This window comes from Macaca nemestrina, chromosome 1, assembly GCF_043159975.1.
Source record: "Macaca nemestrina isolate mMacNem1 chromosome 1, mMacNem.hap1, whole genome shotgun sequence".
NCBI classification, from domain to species: Eukaryota; Metazoa; Chordata; class Mammalia; order Primates; family Cercopithecidae; genus Macaca; species Macaca nemestrina.
This window is the reverse complement of record NC_092125.1, coordinates 202691736-202712316: the sequence shown is the minus strand read 5'-3', so window position 1 is coordinate 202712316 and position 20581 is coordinate 202691736. Positions and strand designations below refer to the sequence as shown.

General features: G+C 41.6%; 1 protein-coding gene and 1 pseudogene across 1 annotated transcript in view; both read right to left on the bottom strand.

Moving 5' to 3' along the window:
* Positions 1-1532: 1532 nt before the first annotated feature.
* The window catches only part of LOC105494605 (small nuclear ribonucleoprotein U5 subunit 40), a 39606-nt gene continuing 20557 nt past the window's right edge, over positions 1533-20581 (bottom strand). Inside the window, exons 6-10 of the mRNA XM_011763162.3 lie at positions 13839-13959; positions 11642-11724; positions 10335-10396; positions 3993-4096; positions 1533-1992 (exon numbers count right to left, since the gene is read on the bottom strand). Coding sequence (XP_011761464.1) covers positions 1943-1992; positions 3993-4096; positions 10335-10396; positions 11642-11724; positions 13839-13959 — 420 coding nt within the window. The 3' untranslated portion in view covers positions 1533-1942. The remainder of the gene's footprint in view (positions 1993-3992; positions 4097-10334; positions 10397-11641; positions 11725-13838; positions 13960-20581) is intronic.
* LOC105494604 (transcription initiation factor IIA subunit 2-like) lies at positions 4103-10312 on the bottom strand (annotated as a pseudogene).

Genomic DNA, 20581 nt, shown 5'->3' with positions numbered 1-20581 from the left:
TGTTTTTTCCTGAAACGCACATGTTCTTTGTCCATCTGGCAAGCCCTACTCATCCTCCAAGTCCCAATCTAAGCATAATCACATAATCTGTGAAACTTCCTAAATGCTCCAAGGCAAAGTTGTTTCCTCCTGTGTTTCCAGTGCACTTCATTCAAACTTTATTCACTGTATTAAAAGTAATTGGTTTGAAAGCTTTACCATCCTGCTGGTTCCTTCATTAATTAGTTGTATAAATCTCTGGCATGTGCTCACTTAAAAAAGTAAGTGATGGTTTTTTCTGAGATAGTTTTTTCTACTGGTGTGTGCACTTCTCAAGATGGCAAGGACAGTACCTTATCTATCTCTGTCTTCAGCAACAATGATTATGCCTGCCATATAACAGGGGTTGTTTGTTGAATGATGATGCCCCAAACCCAGGGCAGACAGCCTCTCTCTAACTTAAGATAAATAGATGATTCAGGTTTGTGAGCCAAAAGTATAAAACCAAACAGGCTCAGAACAGGTTAGAACTGTGAAGATCTCTTTGTTCTGAGATAAGAGATTCAGAAAAAACACACTCTACTCCCCAGTGCCAGATGAGATTCACTAGTGTCTATCTGTGTGCTGGGTGTAGTCACCCAGTGATCCAGGGAGATGGTAACCTTAGTGGTAGAAGGCAAGTAATAGAATTTCTTAACATCCTGTCTGTTTATGCAAAGCCAGACAAGTAAACAGAATCATAAAGGTGTCTCAGATAATGTCATGGTTAAGTTGCACTCAAACATTCTCATATTCCATTTGAGTTGAGTTTGATGCAGCATTCTGACCAATGTCATTTCTACCAGCTGAGACTGCCCCAAATCTGCCCACTTTCAAGAGCCTGAGTATAGAGAATGCTGCTCAGAAAAGTTCATTTGGCAGGAGGCAGAGTAAACACAGGCTCTGCTCATTAAAGATCAGGCGCAAGTACACAAAACCAAGTTCTTTTTTTTTTTTTTTGAGACAAAGTCTTGCTCTGTCACCCAGGCTGGAGTGCAATGGCACAATCTCGGCTTACTGAAACCTCCACCTCCCAGGTTCAAGAGATTCTCTTGCCTCAGCTTCCCGATTAGCTGCGATTACAGATATGCGTCACCACACCTGGCTAATTGTTGTATTTTTAATAGACATCAGGTTTCACATGTTAGCCAGGCTGGTCTAAAACTCCCGACCTCAGGTGATTCGCTCGCCTTGGCCTCCCCAAGTGTTGGGATTACAGGCGTGAGCCACCGCGTCTGGCAAAACCAGGTTCTTTTGGAACTTATTTATCACATCTTGGCTGCTCTGCTTCTAGTAGGAAAAAAATATTGTTACTGATAAATAATTATTCTCTGTCATTTTCATGGAAGTGAGTAAACCCAGAAACACATAAAAGGTGGGGGGGAAACAAGTGAACAGCTTCTTGGAAGTTTAAATGAACTGTATTCCGTGGCCACATCAAGCTCTACTCTGATTTATAGCAATCAAGCCTCAAAAAAAAAAAAAAAAAAGACAATAATTCCAATCCACATGGCTCTTGTATAAAGGCATCTATTTGGTTTTTAATACAAAAGGACTTAGAGAAATACAGAAAGAAAATATCATACAAGCCAGTCTCACAAAAAAAAAAAAAATCCCAACCAACAAATTTGTCACATTGGGCCTGCATTAGAAAACAGGAAAAAAGAAAAAGAAAAAAAATAAAACAGTCCCTGAAATCTGGCAGGTGGTTTTTAGAGGCCACGGGGAGCTTGGGGAGCTTGCCTTAGTCATCCTGGTGAAATCGGACAGAAGTGGTTTTTGGAATATGGCCACCGCCTCCTGTTTCTTGCTAGCAATGGTCATCTGAAGGGAGGGTGCTAGCCTGGGCATCCAACATTTGATGTCAGTTATGCAGTCTGAGGTCTCAAAGACAAGCGGTCTTGGAGTCTTCCATTCCGTATCTTCACTGAATCTCTCCCATATACAGTCTCTTGTCACTCGATGCTGAGATAACTGAGGTAAAAAGAACAGAGAAGATACCTAGAAATAATGAAGGCTCAAGGAGACTTGGTGCCCAATTTTGGTATAAAAGAGCAGTTGGACTTAGCTTAAATTCCCCTCCTAAACACCATTCACAGGAAATTGTAGCCTGGCTTTTCAATCCAAATCCTCTAATATCATGAGAATGACTGTACTATGGGAAATACATTATCAGACACTAAATACTGATGTCTTTTGTCAGTCAAATCCCAAGAAAAAGACTTTCCCAATCATTGTAGAAAAGAGGAATCTATGGCTGTGCCAGTCATTTTGTAAATGTGCTTCTGCTTGTTATACTTAGTCCTGGAGAAAGTTACAGTTTCTCCTTTAATTCAAGGCTTAAATTATTTGGTTTAGCCAGCCACAAAATTTTAAGCTGAAATGTATATCCAAATTTTTTTCTTTTTTTTTTTTTGAGACAGAGTCTTGCTCTGTCACCCAGGCTGGAGTGCAGTGGCACGATCTTGGCTCACTGCAAGCGTCGCTTCCCGGCTTCATGCCATTCTCCTGCCTCAGCCTCCCAAGTAGCTGGGACTACAGGCGCCCGCCACCTCGCCCGGCTAGTTTTTTGTATTTTTTAGTAGAGACGGGGTTTCACCGTGTTAACTAGGATGGTCTCGATCTCCTGACCTCGTGATCCACCCGTCTCGGCCTCCCAAAGTGCTGGGATTACAGGCTTGAGCCACCGCGCCCGGCCTATATCCAAATATTAAGAAGAATCATTCTTGGTTGGGCATGGTGGCTCACACCTGTAATCCCAGCACTTTGGGAGGCCAGACCAGGCCTAGCCAACATGGTGAAACCTCGTCTCTACTAAAAATACAAAAATTAGGCAGGTGTGATGGTGGGTGCCTGTAGTCCCAGCTACTTGGGAGGCTAAGGCAGGAGAATCGCTTGAACCTGGGAAGGCAGAGGTTGCAGTGAGCCGAGATCTTGCCACTGCATTCTAGCCTGGGCAACAAGAGTGAGACTCCGTCTTAAAAAAAAAGAAAAAAAAAAGTATCGTTCTTTTATCCAAATACATCATTGAAACAGACTTGATGGAAGTAAATTAAAAAAAAAAAAATTAGACTTACCAACTTCCTTTTGAAATCAAGAAGAAAATAGAGCATTGCTCTTACCCTTACCACTTATGAGGTGGTGAGAGTGTCATTGATACCCACATAAAGACTGTTTGCAGGCCGGGCGCGGTGGCTCAAGCCTGTAATCCCAGCACTCTGGGAGGCCGAGGCGGGCGGATCACGAGGTCAGGAGATCGAGACCATCCTGGCTAACATGGTGAAACCCCGTCTCTACTAAAAAAAATACAAAAAACTAGCCGGGCGAGGTGGCGGGCACCTGTAGTCCCAGCTATTCGGGAGGCTGAGGCAGGAGAATGGCGTAAACCCGGGAGGCGGAGCTTGCAGTGAGCTGAGATCCGGCCACTGCACTCCAGCCCGGGCGACAGAGCGAGACTCCGTCTCAAAAAAAAAAAAAAAAAAAAAAAAAAAGACTGTTTGCAGCTGGGCACAGTGACTCACGCCTGTAATCCCAGCACTTTGGGAGGCTGAGGTGGGTGGATTACTTGAGGTCAGGAGTTCGTGACCAGCCTGACCAATATGGTGAAACCCTGTCTCTACTAAAAATACCAAAAAAAAAAAAAAAAGACAAAAAAAACAAATTAGCTGGGCATGGTGGTGTGCCTGTAATGCCAGCTACTTGGGAGGCTGAGGCAGAAGAACTGCTTGAACCCAGGAGGCAGAGGTTGCGGTGAGCTGAGATTGCACCATTGCTCCAACCTGGGCGAAACAGCGAGACTCTGTCTCAAAAAAAAAAAAAAACCACACAAAAAAACAAAAAAAAACACACAAAACACCAAAGGCTGTTTGCATGGAAATTCGCATAAAACAGATACCCACTTTTGCCTCTGTATTCCCAGGATCCCTACGGGGAGATTTCCAGTTTCCCTCTCCCCCTTGTTGGGAAAGACTTACTGATGGGCTCGTCAGGGTGGAAAGCAACTTCATTGATGGAGCCAGCATGGCCGGGCAGCTTATATAATATTCTCCTGCTTGTGGTATCCCACACATACACAAACCTGTAAGGTATCATGAAAAGCAAGGGTAAGGCCTCCTAGAGCTGGGGGTAAGGCAGAGGCATGGCTTTTTAAAGGAAATGGAAGCAACAATTATTTACTTACCTTACATTTACTGAACCGTGTTCTGGCTTTTAGAAACTAGGAATACAGAGTTTGAATAAGACATGAACTCAGCTCTTGAGCAATGGGGTGGAGAAATAAGAATAACTAAAAATATAAGCATTACTGGCATGTTTGAATACAAGCTTCTGAAATGGGAAACACCACAGGGAAGAAAAGAAAGGTTTTCCTGCAGACATCACACAAAAACCTTTTTCAGAGTGTCTAGTATAATTAGGCTACAGTTAACTTCATACTCATCCAGGAAGTCTAAAAGGTAACACAACTCATGGCAGGGTGGGAGCCTAGGCTGCAGATCCGGGTGAACTTTTTCGTACTGTATTCAAACAGAGCCCCGAGAAAGGACAGGAAGTGTCTGGTATATAAAATATTTATACTATTTGCTAACCTAATACTCACTTGAGTCAAATTTTCCATTGAATTATCAGGCAGAAGGAATACTGAATTCTAGAATGGGAAGGGGCCAATAGAAATCAGCTTGTCTAGGTTGGGTATGGTGGCTCATGCCTATAATCCCAGCACTTTGGGAGGCTGAGGTGGGTGGATCGTCTGAGGTCAGGAGTTTGAGACCAGCCTGGCCAACAAGGTGAAACCCAGTCTCTACTAAAAATACAAAAAATTAGCCAAGTGTGGTAGCGTGTGCCTGTAATCCCAACTACTCGGGAGGCTGAAGTAGGAGAATTGCTTGAACCTGGGAGGCAGAGGTTGCAGTGAGCCAAGACTGTGGCACTGTCCTCTAGCCTGGGTGACGGAGTAAGACTCCGTCTCCAAAAAAAAGAGAAAAAAGATATCAGCTTTTCTAAACTCCCTATTTTAGAGATAAGAAAACTGGGGCACAGTGACGTTTCCAAGGCAATACAGTTCATCAATGGCAAAACTAAAATTAGAACTCTTAAAAAAAAAAAAAAAAGCTTATTAGAGAATGTTCTTAGGAAGACAAAATTTTTATTTGTCATTAAAAAAAATTATGAGGCTGGGCATGGTGGCTCATGTCTGTAATCCTAGCACTTTGGGGGGCCAAGGCTGATAGACTGCTTGAGCTCAGGCGCTTGAGACCAGCTTAGACAACATGGTAAAACCCCTTCTCTACAAAAAAAATTAGCCAGGTGTGGTGGTGCATGCCTGTGGTCCCAGCTACTCGGGAGGCCAAGGTGGGAGGACTGACTGAGTCCAGCAGGTAGAGGCTGCAGTGAGCTGAGATGGCACTACTGCACTCCAGCCTGGGTGACAGAGTGAGATCCTGTCTCATGTTTTTTTCATGCTGTATAATAAAGGTAATATAAGAGGCTATAGAGTTTTAAATTTCTTTCTACTGAAATACTCTGAATACTACTGAAAACTACTGAAATACCAAAATAACACAATGTAATTTCTGCAATGCTAGAATAAAAAAATTTTTACATTTCTCTTCAAAAGTGATGAATAGTAACAGAAGATGTCATAAAAACGTGATTTTTTTCCTATTCATTCGGTAGTATTACAGCCAGTATTTTTATCATCACAGGCCATAATTTTCACTTTATCCACTTTAATAAGTTCTATCACCTTTTGTAATTCAATATCATTGAATATAAAAGTCTACATATTATCACAGAATCTTTTTGTTTTTCTAAATTAATTTTTTTTTTTTTGTAGAGACAGTGTCTTCCTATGTTGTCGAGGCTGGTCTTGAACTCCTCGCCTCAAGCGATCCTCCCGCCTTCACCTCCCAAAGTGCTGGGATGACAGGCATGAGCCACCATGCATGGCATATGGCAGAATCTGTATGTATTTAGAGAGCCACTGAAATCAACTCTGTTCCTAACCCTCTGAGCCAAAATGATGCGTTTATAGCCTTATCAAACTGAAGTAAAACTTGAAGGGCAAGTTGAGTGAACTGCTGAGATTGTATGAGCTCATCTAGGCTCTCCTGAAGACTGTTTCCCAAAGTAGTACTTCTGTATAACTGATATGACATGGCTTAGGAAGAAGAAATTGTTTTTCTTATTCAAGCTTGCCTTGATGTCTTGTGCTGAAGGCTTCCTGCCATGGAGCAGAAAGAAGTGACCAGGAGCCCAGCAGGGGGTTCCTATATTCCTGACCACCTCTTCAGCAGCCACAGAAACTACAGAGCTGAACCCAAGACTCTGGAGCTCTTAATATACTCCCGTATTTTACTTTCACTTAACCATCCATAAATATACTGGCTAAAAATAAAGGGTCTATTATCTTAATCTGATGAAGTAAAATTCATCTGTTGGTAAATATAAAGGGCTGGTGGTTTTGAAGCAGGTATTTAAAATTATTTACATATTTTGTTTTGTGCAATCAACAACTCACCAGTACTTGATCATAAAAATGGTACATTCACCAGTACTGGATTATAAAATGCCTAGTTCTAATCCAACATTACACTTTTGGTCTAAAATGCAAATAAACAAGAGCTTCTTAATTATACTATTTAGCTGTCATCAGCTAGGCTCCATAGAAACTAAGCTCTGAGCAAGATGGAGGAGAAGCAGGAACTCCATCAGTCTAGACTCCTTGGCTCTGATACTCATACCCTTCCTACTGTCTTCTTTCCTGTCACGCACAAAAAGGTGGTCCTCATTAATTCAATTATTGGCAGTGTGGCACAGTAAAAGAGTATGAGCTCTGGAGTCAGAAAGACTGGGGTTCAAGTCTCAGTGCAGCTATTTACTAGCTAAGTAAGCTTAGCTCAGAGAAGTTAAATAATTGCAGATCATTTAACTTCTCTAAGCTTCTTAGTTACAATGATGGAGAAAATATTGATCTCATAATTTTGTTGAGAAAAATAATGAGGTAATATACGCAAAGTGCCTGGCACACAGAATTAATTATAGCTATTGTTATTACAAGTATACTCATCATCAAAACAGAATCTCATGAAGTCAATGGGCTGAATAAATCACTCTTGGCCAAGAGACTGGCCAGCCTTCCTGTAGTCTACAGGACTATATATAGTTTCAAGTTTGAATAAGAGGAGGTGATCTGTAAGTTATTAGTTAGTAGAAAGGAGAGATTTGCCAAATTCAGGCCAAGCTGAAAAGCAGTTTTCTGAGGATACATTTCCCAGGCACATAAAAGACAGAATCTCAGATCTCCAAGGGTTTACACTTCAAGGCCTCACTCTTGATGGCTGCCAATTAGATGCTAAATTTGGAGGAGTTCCTTGCCCTCTCCTTACTCTGGCATGGCAACATTTGGCAGGAACTAGGAGCCTTATGTAACAGAGCTGCTTGTTGACTTGGGGCTAATTGGCGAGGTGGCCTGTCAAATCTGGCCAACCCCCAGCAGGTAGAAAGGGTAGGCTTTCCTCAGACCACGCTTCCACATGTGAAGTTTTTTTTTTTTTTTTTTTTTTTTTTTAAAAGAGATGGTGTCTTGCTCTGTTGCCCAGGCTGGAGAGCAGTGGTATGATTGCAGCTCACTATATCCTCAAACTACTGGGCTCAAGGGATCCTTCTGCCTCAGCCTACTAAGTAGCTGGGACTACAGGTGCACACTACTATGCCTGGCTAATTTTTAAGATTTTTTTTTTATAGAGACAGGATCCTGCCATCTTGCCCAGGCTCGTCTTGAACTCTTGGGTTCAAGCCATCCTTCCACCTTGGCCTCTCAGAGTGTTGGGATTAAAGGTGTGCATCATCGACCACATGTAAAGTTTAAAAGTACAGTGGAGAGGGAAAGAGGAAAAAGAGGATACTACAATTCAGAAAGGGCCAATGCCAGAAATAAACTGCTCATCAGAGAAAAAAAAGTATGTATATATAATTTAAAAATTTAATTACAGCCAGGCGTGGTGGTTCACGCCTATAATCCCAGCACTTTGGGAGGCCGAGGCGGGCGGATCACGAGGTCAGGAGATCGAGATCATCCTGGTTAACCCAGTGAAACCCCGTCTCTACTAAAAATACAAAAAATTAGCTGGGTGTGGCGGCGGGTGCCTGTAGTCCCAGCTACTCGGAAGGATGAGGCAGGAGAATGGCGTGAACCTGGGAGGCAGAGCTTGCAGTGAGTGGAGATTGCACCACTGTACTCCAGCCTGGGCGACAGAGCGAGACTATGTCTCAAAAACAAACAAGAAAATTTAATTACAAAAGAAAGATACACTCTTTCTGCTGAAAATTATGTAAAAATATTAGGATAGTTCTTACTATATCAGAATATGAGACACCTTAGTCTGTTTCTTAAAGTCTTCTCTAGTAACTTGACAACTTAAAATTCTTCAGCTTTCCCCCTCTAGGCAGCTCTCTAAACCACTTGCACTCAAATAATCAATGTGATACTTTCACTTGGACTCTTTCTTTTTCCTCTAGAAAATACCTGAATACTAGTCCATTTTTCTTGGCATTAAACTTGTCAGGAGAAAAAAAAAAGCAGACTCTGGAATTTAAATATGTTCAGTATGATTAATTAATAGAAAGGTATGGGACAGACCACAGTGCAGCTTCTGTGTGGCAGTGTTAGGGCCCCAAATAGGGGAAAATCCTAGAATATGCTGAAAGCCCTGGCTAGCCCAAGAAAGGCTTCCTATTTATAGGATGGTGCTTGTTTCCGTAGGGTTGGAAGAGAAACTCTAAAGGGGAGGATAGGATTAAGCTAAAAAGGGTCAAGACACTGCCCAATGGGAGCTAAACACAGGATTTGCTGTCAGAGGGTCTCATCATTCTTTACCAGGCCTCATTTGCAGCCCATCAGACTTGACACCTGGACATCCCTATTCAACCTCTGATTCTCCCCCAAACACGGGTTACCACAGACATGCCAAATACAACAGCATCTAACAGAAAAATTCTCTCCCTTCTGTTTCTCATTCAGCACATAATGCCTGAGCCAGTTTAGATTCATATTTCATAAAGTCTTAGCTGATTAATTCAGCATGGGGTGGAAAATACCTAGTCCGCATTTTGTTACACCCTGCACCTAGCAATCATTGCACTTCCCACTAACCCAGACACCGCTCTGAATCATCTCCAACACAGACAGGCGTTACCAATAGCTGAGCTGCTATGCAGGGTAAAACTGGACTGCCATTCTTCAGCTAGGAATTCATTCATGTAATATAAACGAATTGCTTAAGCACTGACAAAAAAAAGCTCAAGCACTGACAACAGTGCCATGGGTTCACAGAAATGACTAAGATTCATTCCCTAATCTCTATGAGAAAGTAACTCAGTGGGGGTACCTCACTTTGTCTGTCTGATTGTAAGATGTAATAAATGCTAATAAAGGTTAGATGTATGAAATGGGATTACAGCACAAAGAACAATTAGTTATGTCCAAGAGGTAATAGAGAGAGGGCGCCAGGGACAGTTTACGGATGTAACATAGAGGTGGTTCCTAGAGAGATATAGGAGTTTGGATAATGAAGAGGGAATGTGAGAGAGAACCTGGAGGCGAGAACACAAAAGGACGTTAGAATATGAAAATTCCACGTGAGCAGCACTGTGATGGTGGGCGAGGTGGGTACTTAATATGTATTCAAATGAACTGAAGCATGGAAGAAGGAGGTGGTGAGGGAGACTAGTGACAGATTATGAGACTGAAATTTATTTTGATGGCAAAGAGAACCCAACAGAATCAAACAAATCGTTGATCCTGTAGGTCTAAAATGTCTCCAAAGTGGGCAGAAATTATGTTTGTCCAACACGGTTTTGAAACCCTTCATACTGCACAGAATTTCATCTTCAAGTACAGTCATAACTCTATGTCTGCTCTAGCTCCATATCCACACTTTATGTATCAAACACAAGAAGACATCCTGCATAGCTACATCATTCTTTTTTTTTTGGAGATGGAGTCTCGCTCTTGCTGCCCGGGCTGGAGTAGTGCAATGGTGCGATCTCGGCTCACCACAACCTCTGCCTCCCGGGTTCAAGTGATTCTCCTGCCTGAGCCTCCCAAGTAGCTGGGATTACAGGCATGTGCCACCACGCCCAGGTAATTTTGTATTTTTAGTAGAGATGGGGTTTCTCCATGTTAGTCAGGCTGGTCTCGAACTCCTAACCTCAGGAGATCCGCCCGCCTCGGCCTCCCAAAGTGCTGGAATTGCAGGCGCGAGCCACCACATCTGGCCAGCTACATCATTCTTTACTTTGCACCCAGTAATCCTTACCTGTCGGCTGAGCCAGCTGCTATTTTGCTTCCATCAGGTGACCAAGAACATCTCAGAAGGTTCTATAATAAATAAGAATCCACTGAATAGTAATATACCAAACTCCTCTTTGCAAGGCTGCAGAATCACTGAGAGGCTTTACATTTCCTAAGTAGAGTTTTAATTATTCTTCTCAGGAAGATGGTCAGTAATTATCTTATATTCTATGCTCAAAATAGCATACTTTGTTATTTTACACCATATAAAAACTGTAGAAAATGCTTAACTTACAGTTAATTAGATTGAACCTGACAACAAAATTTTGTTCTACTTATAAATGGAGGTTCCCTTTGTTCCATTTATCTTGATACTCATTATTCTTTTTTTTTTCCCTAACTATCTTTAAGAAAAATACACACAAACCCAACAAATAATAAATTTTGGGGTTTTTTTTTTTTTTTTTTTTTTGAGATAGGGTCTTGCTCTGTTGTCCAAGCTGGAGTACAGTGGCACAATCATAGCTCACTGTAGTTTTGACCTCCTGGGCCCAAGTGATCCTCCCATTTCAGCCTCCCAAGCAGCTGAGACTGCAGGCACATGCCACCACAACCAGATTTTTTATATTTTGTAGAGACAGGGTCTCACTATGTCACCCTGACTGGTCTCTAACTCCTGACCTCCCACCTTGACTTCACAAAGTGCTGGGATTACAGCTGTGAGCCACTGTGCCAGGTCTAAAAAATAAAATTTGATTTATACAGTGAAACTGAATCTCAATGAGCTCTTAAAAAAAAAAATTAATCTCTATTAACAAATTCTCTCAGGGGAAAAGCTTCTTTCAATAGAGCTGACCTTGAAATTTGAGGGTTTGAAAAAAATTTTCTCTCTCAGAACTTGGGCTGTGGTAGTTACTGAGGGGAGAGATGTATTCTTAGGATTCTAAAACACGTGGTCACAGGATGGGGAGGCAGATAGGGAGACCATCCGGGTAACAGCTATGGGAGCTTGGGTTCCATATGGAAAACTGATTTAGGAGGGTAAAATTTACAAGTAATTAAAAGGCCAGGAGTGTCCTGTTGAGGGTGGTGTCAAGTCAGATGCCCTCAGTTTGAGGGCTGGCTCCATTCCTTTTGGGCTATGTGACTGGCTTCTCCCCAGTCACTATTATTTCTATTAGCTTTATTTTTGGCAACAAGTTTTGATTAAGAGCAGTGTTACAGGAATGAAGTCCATTCTTAGCAGAGCTACTGCTCCCTATCCTTAGTACCACCTTAAATGTTTCTCTGAAGTAAATGAACAGTAAAACTCCTCTGCCAAGCAGAACTCACCTTTTCAAAGTTGTGCACATTTCCTTGAAATATCTTTACACACCTCTCTTTGGGGGCAAATGGCCGGACATCCCAGACACGAACTGCAAAACAAATCCAAATAAACAAACCAACCAAAACAACTATCGGTCAGAGGCCTCGTGGGCACCCAGCTGAAATTAGTATCACATCAATCAATGACAGATGCTGTTTCCTGGATAGGTGAAGTCCAACACGACACACTGCTACCTGTTAAGGCTCTTCTCTTTTTCAAGCAGGAAAATACATCTAAATCCCAATAACTGGGGCTAGCTGAGGAGGCAGGAAGGAAAAATGTCACACTCAATGTTGGTAATTTACAACAGAATGCAGCTGGGTGTGATACTAATTTCAAAAAGATACTTTGCAAGATTTCTCTGCCAGCTTAGAGTCACATCCAGCAAAGCTTCAATGTGACAAACTAAATACCATGAACTACTGTGACAATGAACTTATAAAAACCAACCTTACATTGCCCTTTCCTAATTTCCCTCATATAGGCACCTGAGAGTCTAAAACTGAACAAGGTCAGATATATATATAAAATATAGAAGGTTAAATAAATCAAAAGAGCACTGTACCATACCAAAAATCAGAAAAAGTAAACATTGATTCTAATTCTAGCTCTGTTGCATATTTGGGTGATGTCAGGTAAACAGTGAGATTGTTTGTGTCTTGGTTTTCCTGTTCCGTAAAATGAAGAGAAAATTATCTGTCTTCTTTTTTAAATAATACTATTGACTGATTGATTGAGATGGAGTTTCGCTCTTCTTGCTCAGCCTGGAGTACAGTGGCACAATCTTGGCTCACTGTAACCTCCGCCTCCTGGATTCAAGTGATTCTCCTGCCTCAGCCTCCCAAGTAGCTGGGATTACAGGCGCCCACCACCACACCTGGCTAATTTTTGTATTTTTAGTAAAGACGGGGTTTCACCACGTTGGCCAGGCTGGTCTCGAACTCCTGACCTCAGGTGATCTCCTCCGCCCAGCCAATAACACTATTTTAAAGAAAATTTGTAGGCAACAAACAAAAATAAAGAATTTATAATTTTATTATGCAGCCATAAGAAATTATTCTATTATTTTTTCCTTATTTTAATATCAATTTAGGAAACCTCATTGTTCCTCATTATAAAGAATGCTAGAATTAGCTAGGCATGGTACTTGGGAGGCTTGCTTGGGCCTAGGAGTTTGAGACCAGCCTGGGCAACACAGCAAGATCCTGTCTTATAAAAAAAATTAAGGGAAAAAATTTTTTTAATGCTAGATTATGTGTGTATAAACATCTATTGTAAGCAGTAGCTATAGCCGTCGTAACTGACGCTATACCTGTAGTGGAATTTCAGTGATGTCATTTTATTTGAGTATGAAAAAAGTATTATCAATCCTTAGAGTCAGGCAGGCATAAAAAGGCAAAGCTATGAATGAACGTTTGCTATTGAGAATACAGTCAAAAGATAAAGATTTCCATTCATTCAACAAATATTTATTAAGTAGCCAACGAATGTCAGGTATTGTTTTTGTTACAAAATATCAGGGAGTACATTTTAGTTCCTGACAAGCCTATAAATTTGTATACCAGGGCCATTTCCAAACTCCCTCAACATTAAGCATATAATCCAGCAAGTCACCTTACTTTTTTTCTATAGTGACCCATCCTCCCACCCTACAACTCAAAAACAAGTAAAGAGAAAAAGCAAGAGTGTGTTTGTGTAAATCCAGAATGTTTTAATGAAGACTTCTTCCCACACCAATGCTTTCAGAGTGGGGAGGGAAGACAGACTGTCAGGAAAGAGCAAAAGAGATCATCCAAGCTTGGTGCTCTCTGAAAACGCACAAGAACTGCCTTGAACAGACCTCTAGATTCACATCTTTTTCATTAAACTCATCACCTAGAGTTTCTAATATTCTGTTGGATACACAGAATACCAGAGCTGAGATGGGTCTTAAAGGTTAAGTCCAGTCCTCTTATCAATGTTAGAAACTGATGCCCAGAGAGAAGAAATGCTGTGTGCAAAGTCGTTCAGGGACAAGACAGAGATCTGAGACTACAGTCCTAGATTCTTAACTATCTCACCTAAAGCTTTCACCATTACAACACGTTCTAATCATCTGATGGAATCTGTGAGCAATCTTTGACTTTCCTTGGATCCTGGGAGAGATTTCCTCTCCAAAGTTACCTGTATTGTCCATTGCATTGGACAAAAGATAAGAGCCTTCAGAACTTAAACTCAGGCCAGTCACTGAATCTGCATGGCCTCTCATGGTGTAGGTTAGCTTGTTCTGGCGCAGGTCCCAGACCTGCAAAAACAAAAAGGTGCCCCCAGAAATCAAATTAATAAAAGCAGAGAAAGAGAATGACAAGAGACAAGAGTCAATTGCCCAGAGACACTGATATTACTGATATTACTCTACAGGATTTCTGTCAAAGAGAAAAACACCCTTTTTTTTTTTTTTTGAGTCAGGTCTCACTCTGTTGCCCAGTGCAGTAGCATTATCATGGCTCACTGTAGCCTTGACTTCCCAGGCTCAGGTGATTCTCCCATCTAAGCCTCCCCAGTAGCTGGGACTACAGGAGCATGCTACTATACCCAGCTAATTTTTTTTGAAGAGACAGGGTTTCACCATGTTGCCCAGGCTAGTCTTGAACTCCCAGGCTCAAGCGATCCTCCCACCTCGTCCTCTTAGTGTTCGGATTACAGACATGAGCCACTATGCCTGGCCAACCTCTGTCTTTCTAAAAAGGTAGTTAAGGTTACCATGTCTGACTCGATAAATATAAATGAATGCATATCAAATGTTAAGATAAAGTATTAAACAAAAAAAAAAACAGAATTCAGAAAGGTTATTTTCAAATCATAGCAAAATAAAAACTACTATAGAAAAAAACTAGGCCGGGCGCGGTGGCTCACGCCTGTAATCCCAGCACTTTGGGAGGCCGAGGCGGGCGGATCACAAGGTCAGGAGATCGAGACCACGGCGAAACCCCGTCTCTACTAAAAAAATACAAAAAATTAGCCGGGCGCGGTTGTGGGCGCCTGTAGTCCCAGCTACTCGGGAGGCTGAGGCAGGAGAATGGCGTGAACCCGGGAGGCGGAGCTTGCAGTGAGCTGAGATCCGGCCACTGCACTCCAGCCTGGGCGACAGAGCGAGACTCTGTCTCAAAAAAAAAAAAAAAAAAAAAAAAGAAAAAAACTAAAGAGTGCTTAAAATGCTTAAACTATGATTCTTAGCCATTACAAATTATTATAAATACATAAAACAAATAAGTTTATCATTTAAAAAGCCATTATGATTACATGTTTAATTTGTGTTAACAATATGAAAAATATAGATACTTAAAATTTTTCATTTAATGTAACAATATGTGACAATAAATGTATATATATGTACATGTATGGGTACGTACATGAACACACACTATGGATAAGCACATTTATTAAAAGAAAAATAAATAACAGATTGATTATTGCTTGCATAGGAAAGGTAAGACACAGAAAATAACCTAAATGTCAAGCAGGAAAAACAGGTGGTTTACTAAATTATGTCTCATAAGCACGTTGCAAAACTGAATTCTCATATAGGAGATAGCATGACAGAGTAGAAAGAGTGGTGACTTAGGGTAGGAATAAACTGGTCCTTGCCACTTAAGAGTTATGTATCATTGTGTCACTAACTCTTTCTGGGCCTGTTTCCTGGTCTGTAAGATTAGCTACTTCTCATGGCTGTTGTAAGGATTATAAGAATGCTTGCATATGCCTGGCACATGGCAGGTCCTCAATAATGTGTAGCTATTATTAAGCAGTTCCTAAAAATAACTCAGAAGACCAAATGTAAAAATATTTACATAATAAGCTGTTAAGCAAAAAAGGAAAATACAAAACAGTATTTGTCCTTACACAGACATACATTATTTTCAAGCTAACAGAAATAGTCTGGAAAGTCACATGGCAAAAAGAACAGTAATTTTGTTAAGGTCACTGGTATTACATAAAATACAAATTTCCCCCCAATTTTATTTCATATTGCAAAAGTTTTTTTCTAAGTACATAAAACTTTTGCTGTTCCTTAAATCAAGACACTTTTCCTTATCTAGAAATGAGTTAGGTGTTACATAGCAGAGCAATACATAGGGCAGACAACTCCACTTTCTCCATCAGTAACTCACTATGTGTGGAGCCCAACACATTTTCCATACGATCTTTTTTATATCAAGATGTTTGCTGCTTCAGTAATCAGGAAAGCCTGAAATGTCTGACATTTTGTTCAAGCTGTTGTTCCTTCTCTTCTGAGAAGGCACTGTTGAAATCTAGCTTTGTAACAACTAGGAGAGAATGCACTTTGCCAACCCCTCACAGAACTTGTGTGTTATTTCCAAACTTCCTCTTTGAGGCCTGTACACCTTGTTTGTGCAGGGCCAAAAAGTATCCAGGATTTGCCACCAAAAAAAATCTACAGCAGGGGTGGCTCACTCCTGTAATCCCAGCACTTTGGGAGGCCAAGGTGGGTGGATCACCTGAGGTCAGGAGTTCAAGACCAGCCTGGCCATGGTGAAACCCCTTCTCTACTAAAAATACAAAAAATTAGCCGGGCATTGTGGTGCACACCTGTAATCCCAGCTACTTGGGAGGATGAGGCAGAAGAATCACTTGAACCGGGAGGCGGAGGCTGCAGTGACCTGAGATTGCACAACTGCACTCCAGCCTGGGCAACAAGAACAAAACTCTGTCTCAAAAAAAAAAAAAAAAAAAAAAAATCTACAGCAAGAATTTAAGCAAAACATTTTGCAAGTATCCTAATCAGCTGTTCAATGAAAATCTGTGCATCTGATTAGTGGCAGGTACTGCTGGAGATGACAAAAAAAGACATGGCCCCTGCTCTCAAGGAGTGTTCAGTATAACAAGGAAAACTTAAGACGTTTAAGCAAGTAACGAGAGGCCTATGCAAGGTACAGTTGCAAAGTGGGCAGAGGGGTTAACCCTGGTGGAACAGAGACGAGAGTGAGAAAGGGAAGCTTTCACAGAAAATGAAGTGCCTGAGCAGGGTCTGAAAGTTTTTTTTTTTTTAAACTTAGACAAAGTGGAAGGGTATTTACTAGGAGAAGATAATTTGTGGAAGTAGAGGGGCATGAAAAAAACTGCTGGATTGTAGGAAATTAGGCACCCAGAGGCAGCAGATGATGAGGTAGACAAGCAGAGGCCAGCTCATGAAAGGTTTTGAATGCCTGGCTTGCACTTTATTTCCTTCACTGGGGAGTCACAGAAGGGTTCAAAATAGAAAAATGAGTCATTCAGATGTATATTCTGGAAAGATCCTTCTGGCCCACTGATTGATTGAGACCGAATCTCCCTCTGTCGCCAGGTTGGAGTGCAATGGTGCAATCTTGGCTCACTGCAACCTCTGCCTCCTGGGTTCAAGTGATTCTCCTGCCTCAGCCTCCCAAGTAGCTGGAACTACAGGTGCGCACTGCCACACCCAACTAATTTTTGTGTTTTCAGCAGAGACGGGTTTCACCATGTTGGCCATGGCCAGGATGGTCTCGATCTACTGACCTTGTGATCTGTCCACCTCAGCCTCCCAAAGTGCTGGGATTACAGGCGTGAGTCACTGCGCCTGGCCTGGCCCATATATTTAATAACTGAAGGGATGAAACCTCATAAAGTGCAGGGATTACAAACATGAGCCACTATGCCTGGCCTAATCTATCCTTTTAACCATTACATTAAAAAAAAAAAATTACAAACTGAACTCCCATCCTAACTAGAGCTCAGGGTTATAAGAAATGCCAGATTGCCAGCCAGACCATCAGGCTCTCAAGTGACACTTTTTCTTCTTTCTTCATTTTCCTCTGACTCCCCAATCCTATCACCAGGTAGGAAGTTCCAAGAGATTGGTGGGAACAGTCTATCTGCTCATAAATATACACAGAATTTGTTCACCTCAGATTTTAAAAAGGGTTCCCATTCCTTATGTGTTTCTCTTTCTTAGAACAGGCAGTGCTACCTAAGATAGACTGAGAAACAAACAAAAACCAGGCTCTCTGAGAAGCATCTCCTAATGTAGTGAGGCAGTGTGGTCATTTGTCGTGCTAGGGCTCAAGACCAGTAAGCCTCTAGGTGCTTAAAAGGTACTTGTTAATCGACTACAGGTAACAAGACAGAGTGGTAAGACTATTAGCCCTGTAGAGATAGAGCTCTGGTCCTGTCTCTACCACTGACTAAGTGATGACTATTTGATCTTGGCCAGATCACTTAACCTCTTAGGGACTCACTTCAGTCACCTATAAAGTGAGGGATGGAGGTGATGTCTAAGGTTCTTTTCAGGTTTGACATTTCCTGAGTCCTTCTGATTGAAAAGGAGCCTCTCTTTTGCACGTTTAAAGAAATGTATGAGGTCTTTAGGACAACTAAGAATCTTCCTGAGTTTGAGAGAGCAATTACTCTCCCCTCTGCATGTAACAAAAGGTTTTTTTTTTTTAAAAAATCAGGATAGAGTCTCACTCTGTTGTCCAGGCTGGAGTGCAGTGGTGCTATCTTGGCTAGCTGCAACCTCCCCCTCCCAGGTTCAAGCGATTCTCGTGCCTCAGGTTCCCGAGTAGCTGGGACTACAGGCACGTGCCACCACGCCCGGCTAATTTTTGTATTTTTAGTAGAGACAGGGTTTTGCCATGTTGGCCAGGCTGGTCTGGAACTCCTAGCCTCAAGTGATCTGCCCGCCTTGGCCTCCCAGAGTGCTGGGATTACAGGCATGACCCACCGTGCCTGGCCATCAACAGGGTATTTTTAATAGGGAGAAGACTACCTTCTAACTAAATTCTAACACACACACAACTCTCTCCAGTCCATCTCTGTTATACAAGAGCAAAAATAAAGAAATAATTCTAGCAACTTGGTTTCAAATATTGTATTAACTGCTGCTGCCCGAAAACAATATGGCAGCCTGTATCCCAAATATGAAACATCCTTATACTTGTTAAAACACATTAATTTTTCACCTGGAAATCTATTCTAAGAAAACAAATACAGAAAAACTTTCACGCACAAATATGTCCAGAGCAGCATAATCTGTGATAGTGATTCACATGACACAGCCTAAATGTCCAATGACATGGTTGTCACTAAATTATTTAATATTGTAATAATAAAAATAAAAATGATGATGATAATGGCAACTGACATATACTGAACACACTATGTCCCTGCCATGGTGCTAGGCATATCATATCCTTACCTCATTTAATTAATGTAACAATTACATGAGGTGAGCTGACAATTCCCACTCAGAGATAAGTAATGGAGATGATGAGGTTAAAACAACTTTAAGATCACAAAGCTAGCAATTAAGTGGCAAATCAAAAAATGATCCCAAGTTTGCTTAAGCACAGGAATTCAAGGTTACAGTGAGCTATGATTCTACCACCACATTGCAGCCTGGGCAACGTGAGTGAGACCTCAAAATAAAACCAAAAAATGGAAAGGAAAATGATTCTAACTACAATTCCAAGAAAATAAGAATGATTTGATAGACAGCAACTAGAGGTGGGCTTAGTTTAGGAAATACTTTCTAGAAGAGATATCTATGCTGTGATCTGAAGGTAAGAGAGCAAGTCACAGCAATGCATCAAAGATGGGGGTGGGGGATTCCTTACAAAGGATCAGCTATGTGATAATAAGTGAAAAGAGATCATGGTTGGGCACAGTGGCTCATGCCTGTAATCCCAACACTTTGGGAGGCCAAGGAGGGAGGACTGCTTGAGGCCAGGAGTTCGAGACCAGCCTGGGCAATGTGTTGAGATCCCATTTCTAAAAAAACAAAAACGAAAACAAACCAAGCTGGCCAGGCATGGTGGCTCATGCCTGTAATCTCAGCACTTTGGGAGGCCGAGGCAGGCAGATCACCTGAGGTCAGCAGTTCTAGAACAGACTGGTCAACATGGTGAAACCATGTCTCTACTAAAAATACAAAATATTAGCTGGACATGGTGGCGGGTGCCTGTAATTCCAGCTACTCGGGAAGCTGAGGCAGGAGAATCACTTGAGTCCAGGAGGTGGAGGTTGCAGTGAGCTATCGTGCCATTGCACTCCAGCCTGGGCAACAAGAGTGAAACTCTGTCTCAAAAAAAAAAAAAAATTTAGCTGGGCATAGTGGCATGCACATTTAGTCCCAGCTACTTGGGAGGCTGAGGTGAGAGAATTGCTTGAGCCCAGAAGGTCATGGCAGCAGTGAGCCATGACTGCACCACTGCACTCCAGCCGCGGCAGAGCAAGACTCTCTCTCGGGAAAAAAAAAAAAAAAGCATTATCTAAAGAGTGAATATCATGATGTTTACACACAAAACATTGTGTTACAGAAAAGACTTGAAGGAAGTACACTGTGAAATAGTAACAGTGACTGAATTTGGATGATGAAACTAGTGACTTACCTATTTTTACAATTTTTCTTTTTACATTATCTGCACTTTAATATACAAAGTATCACTTTTATTACTAAATCTATTATACTTGTAATTAGTTTTTAATAATGTTATTCCCAATAAAGTTGATTTGTTAAACATATATTTGAATGCAATTTTTGTATCTCCATAAAACATTTAAGGTAAATAAGAAGACAAATTAGGAAAAGTCTATAATGATTTTTTGTTTAGAAAAGAGAATGCAGGCCAGGCGCGGTGGCTCACACCTGTAAGCCCAGCACTTTGGGAGGCCAAGGTGGGTGGATCACGAGGTCAGGAGATGGAGACCATCCTGGCTAAAACGGTGAAACCCCGTCTCCACTAAAAAATACAAAAAAATTAGCCAGGTGTGATGGCGCAGCTTGTGGTCCCAGCTACTCGGGAGGCCGAGGCAGGAGAATGGCGTAAACCTGGGAGGCAGAGTTTGCAGTGAGCCGAGATCGTCCCACTGCACTCCAGCCTGGGCGACAG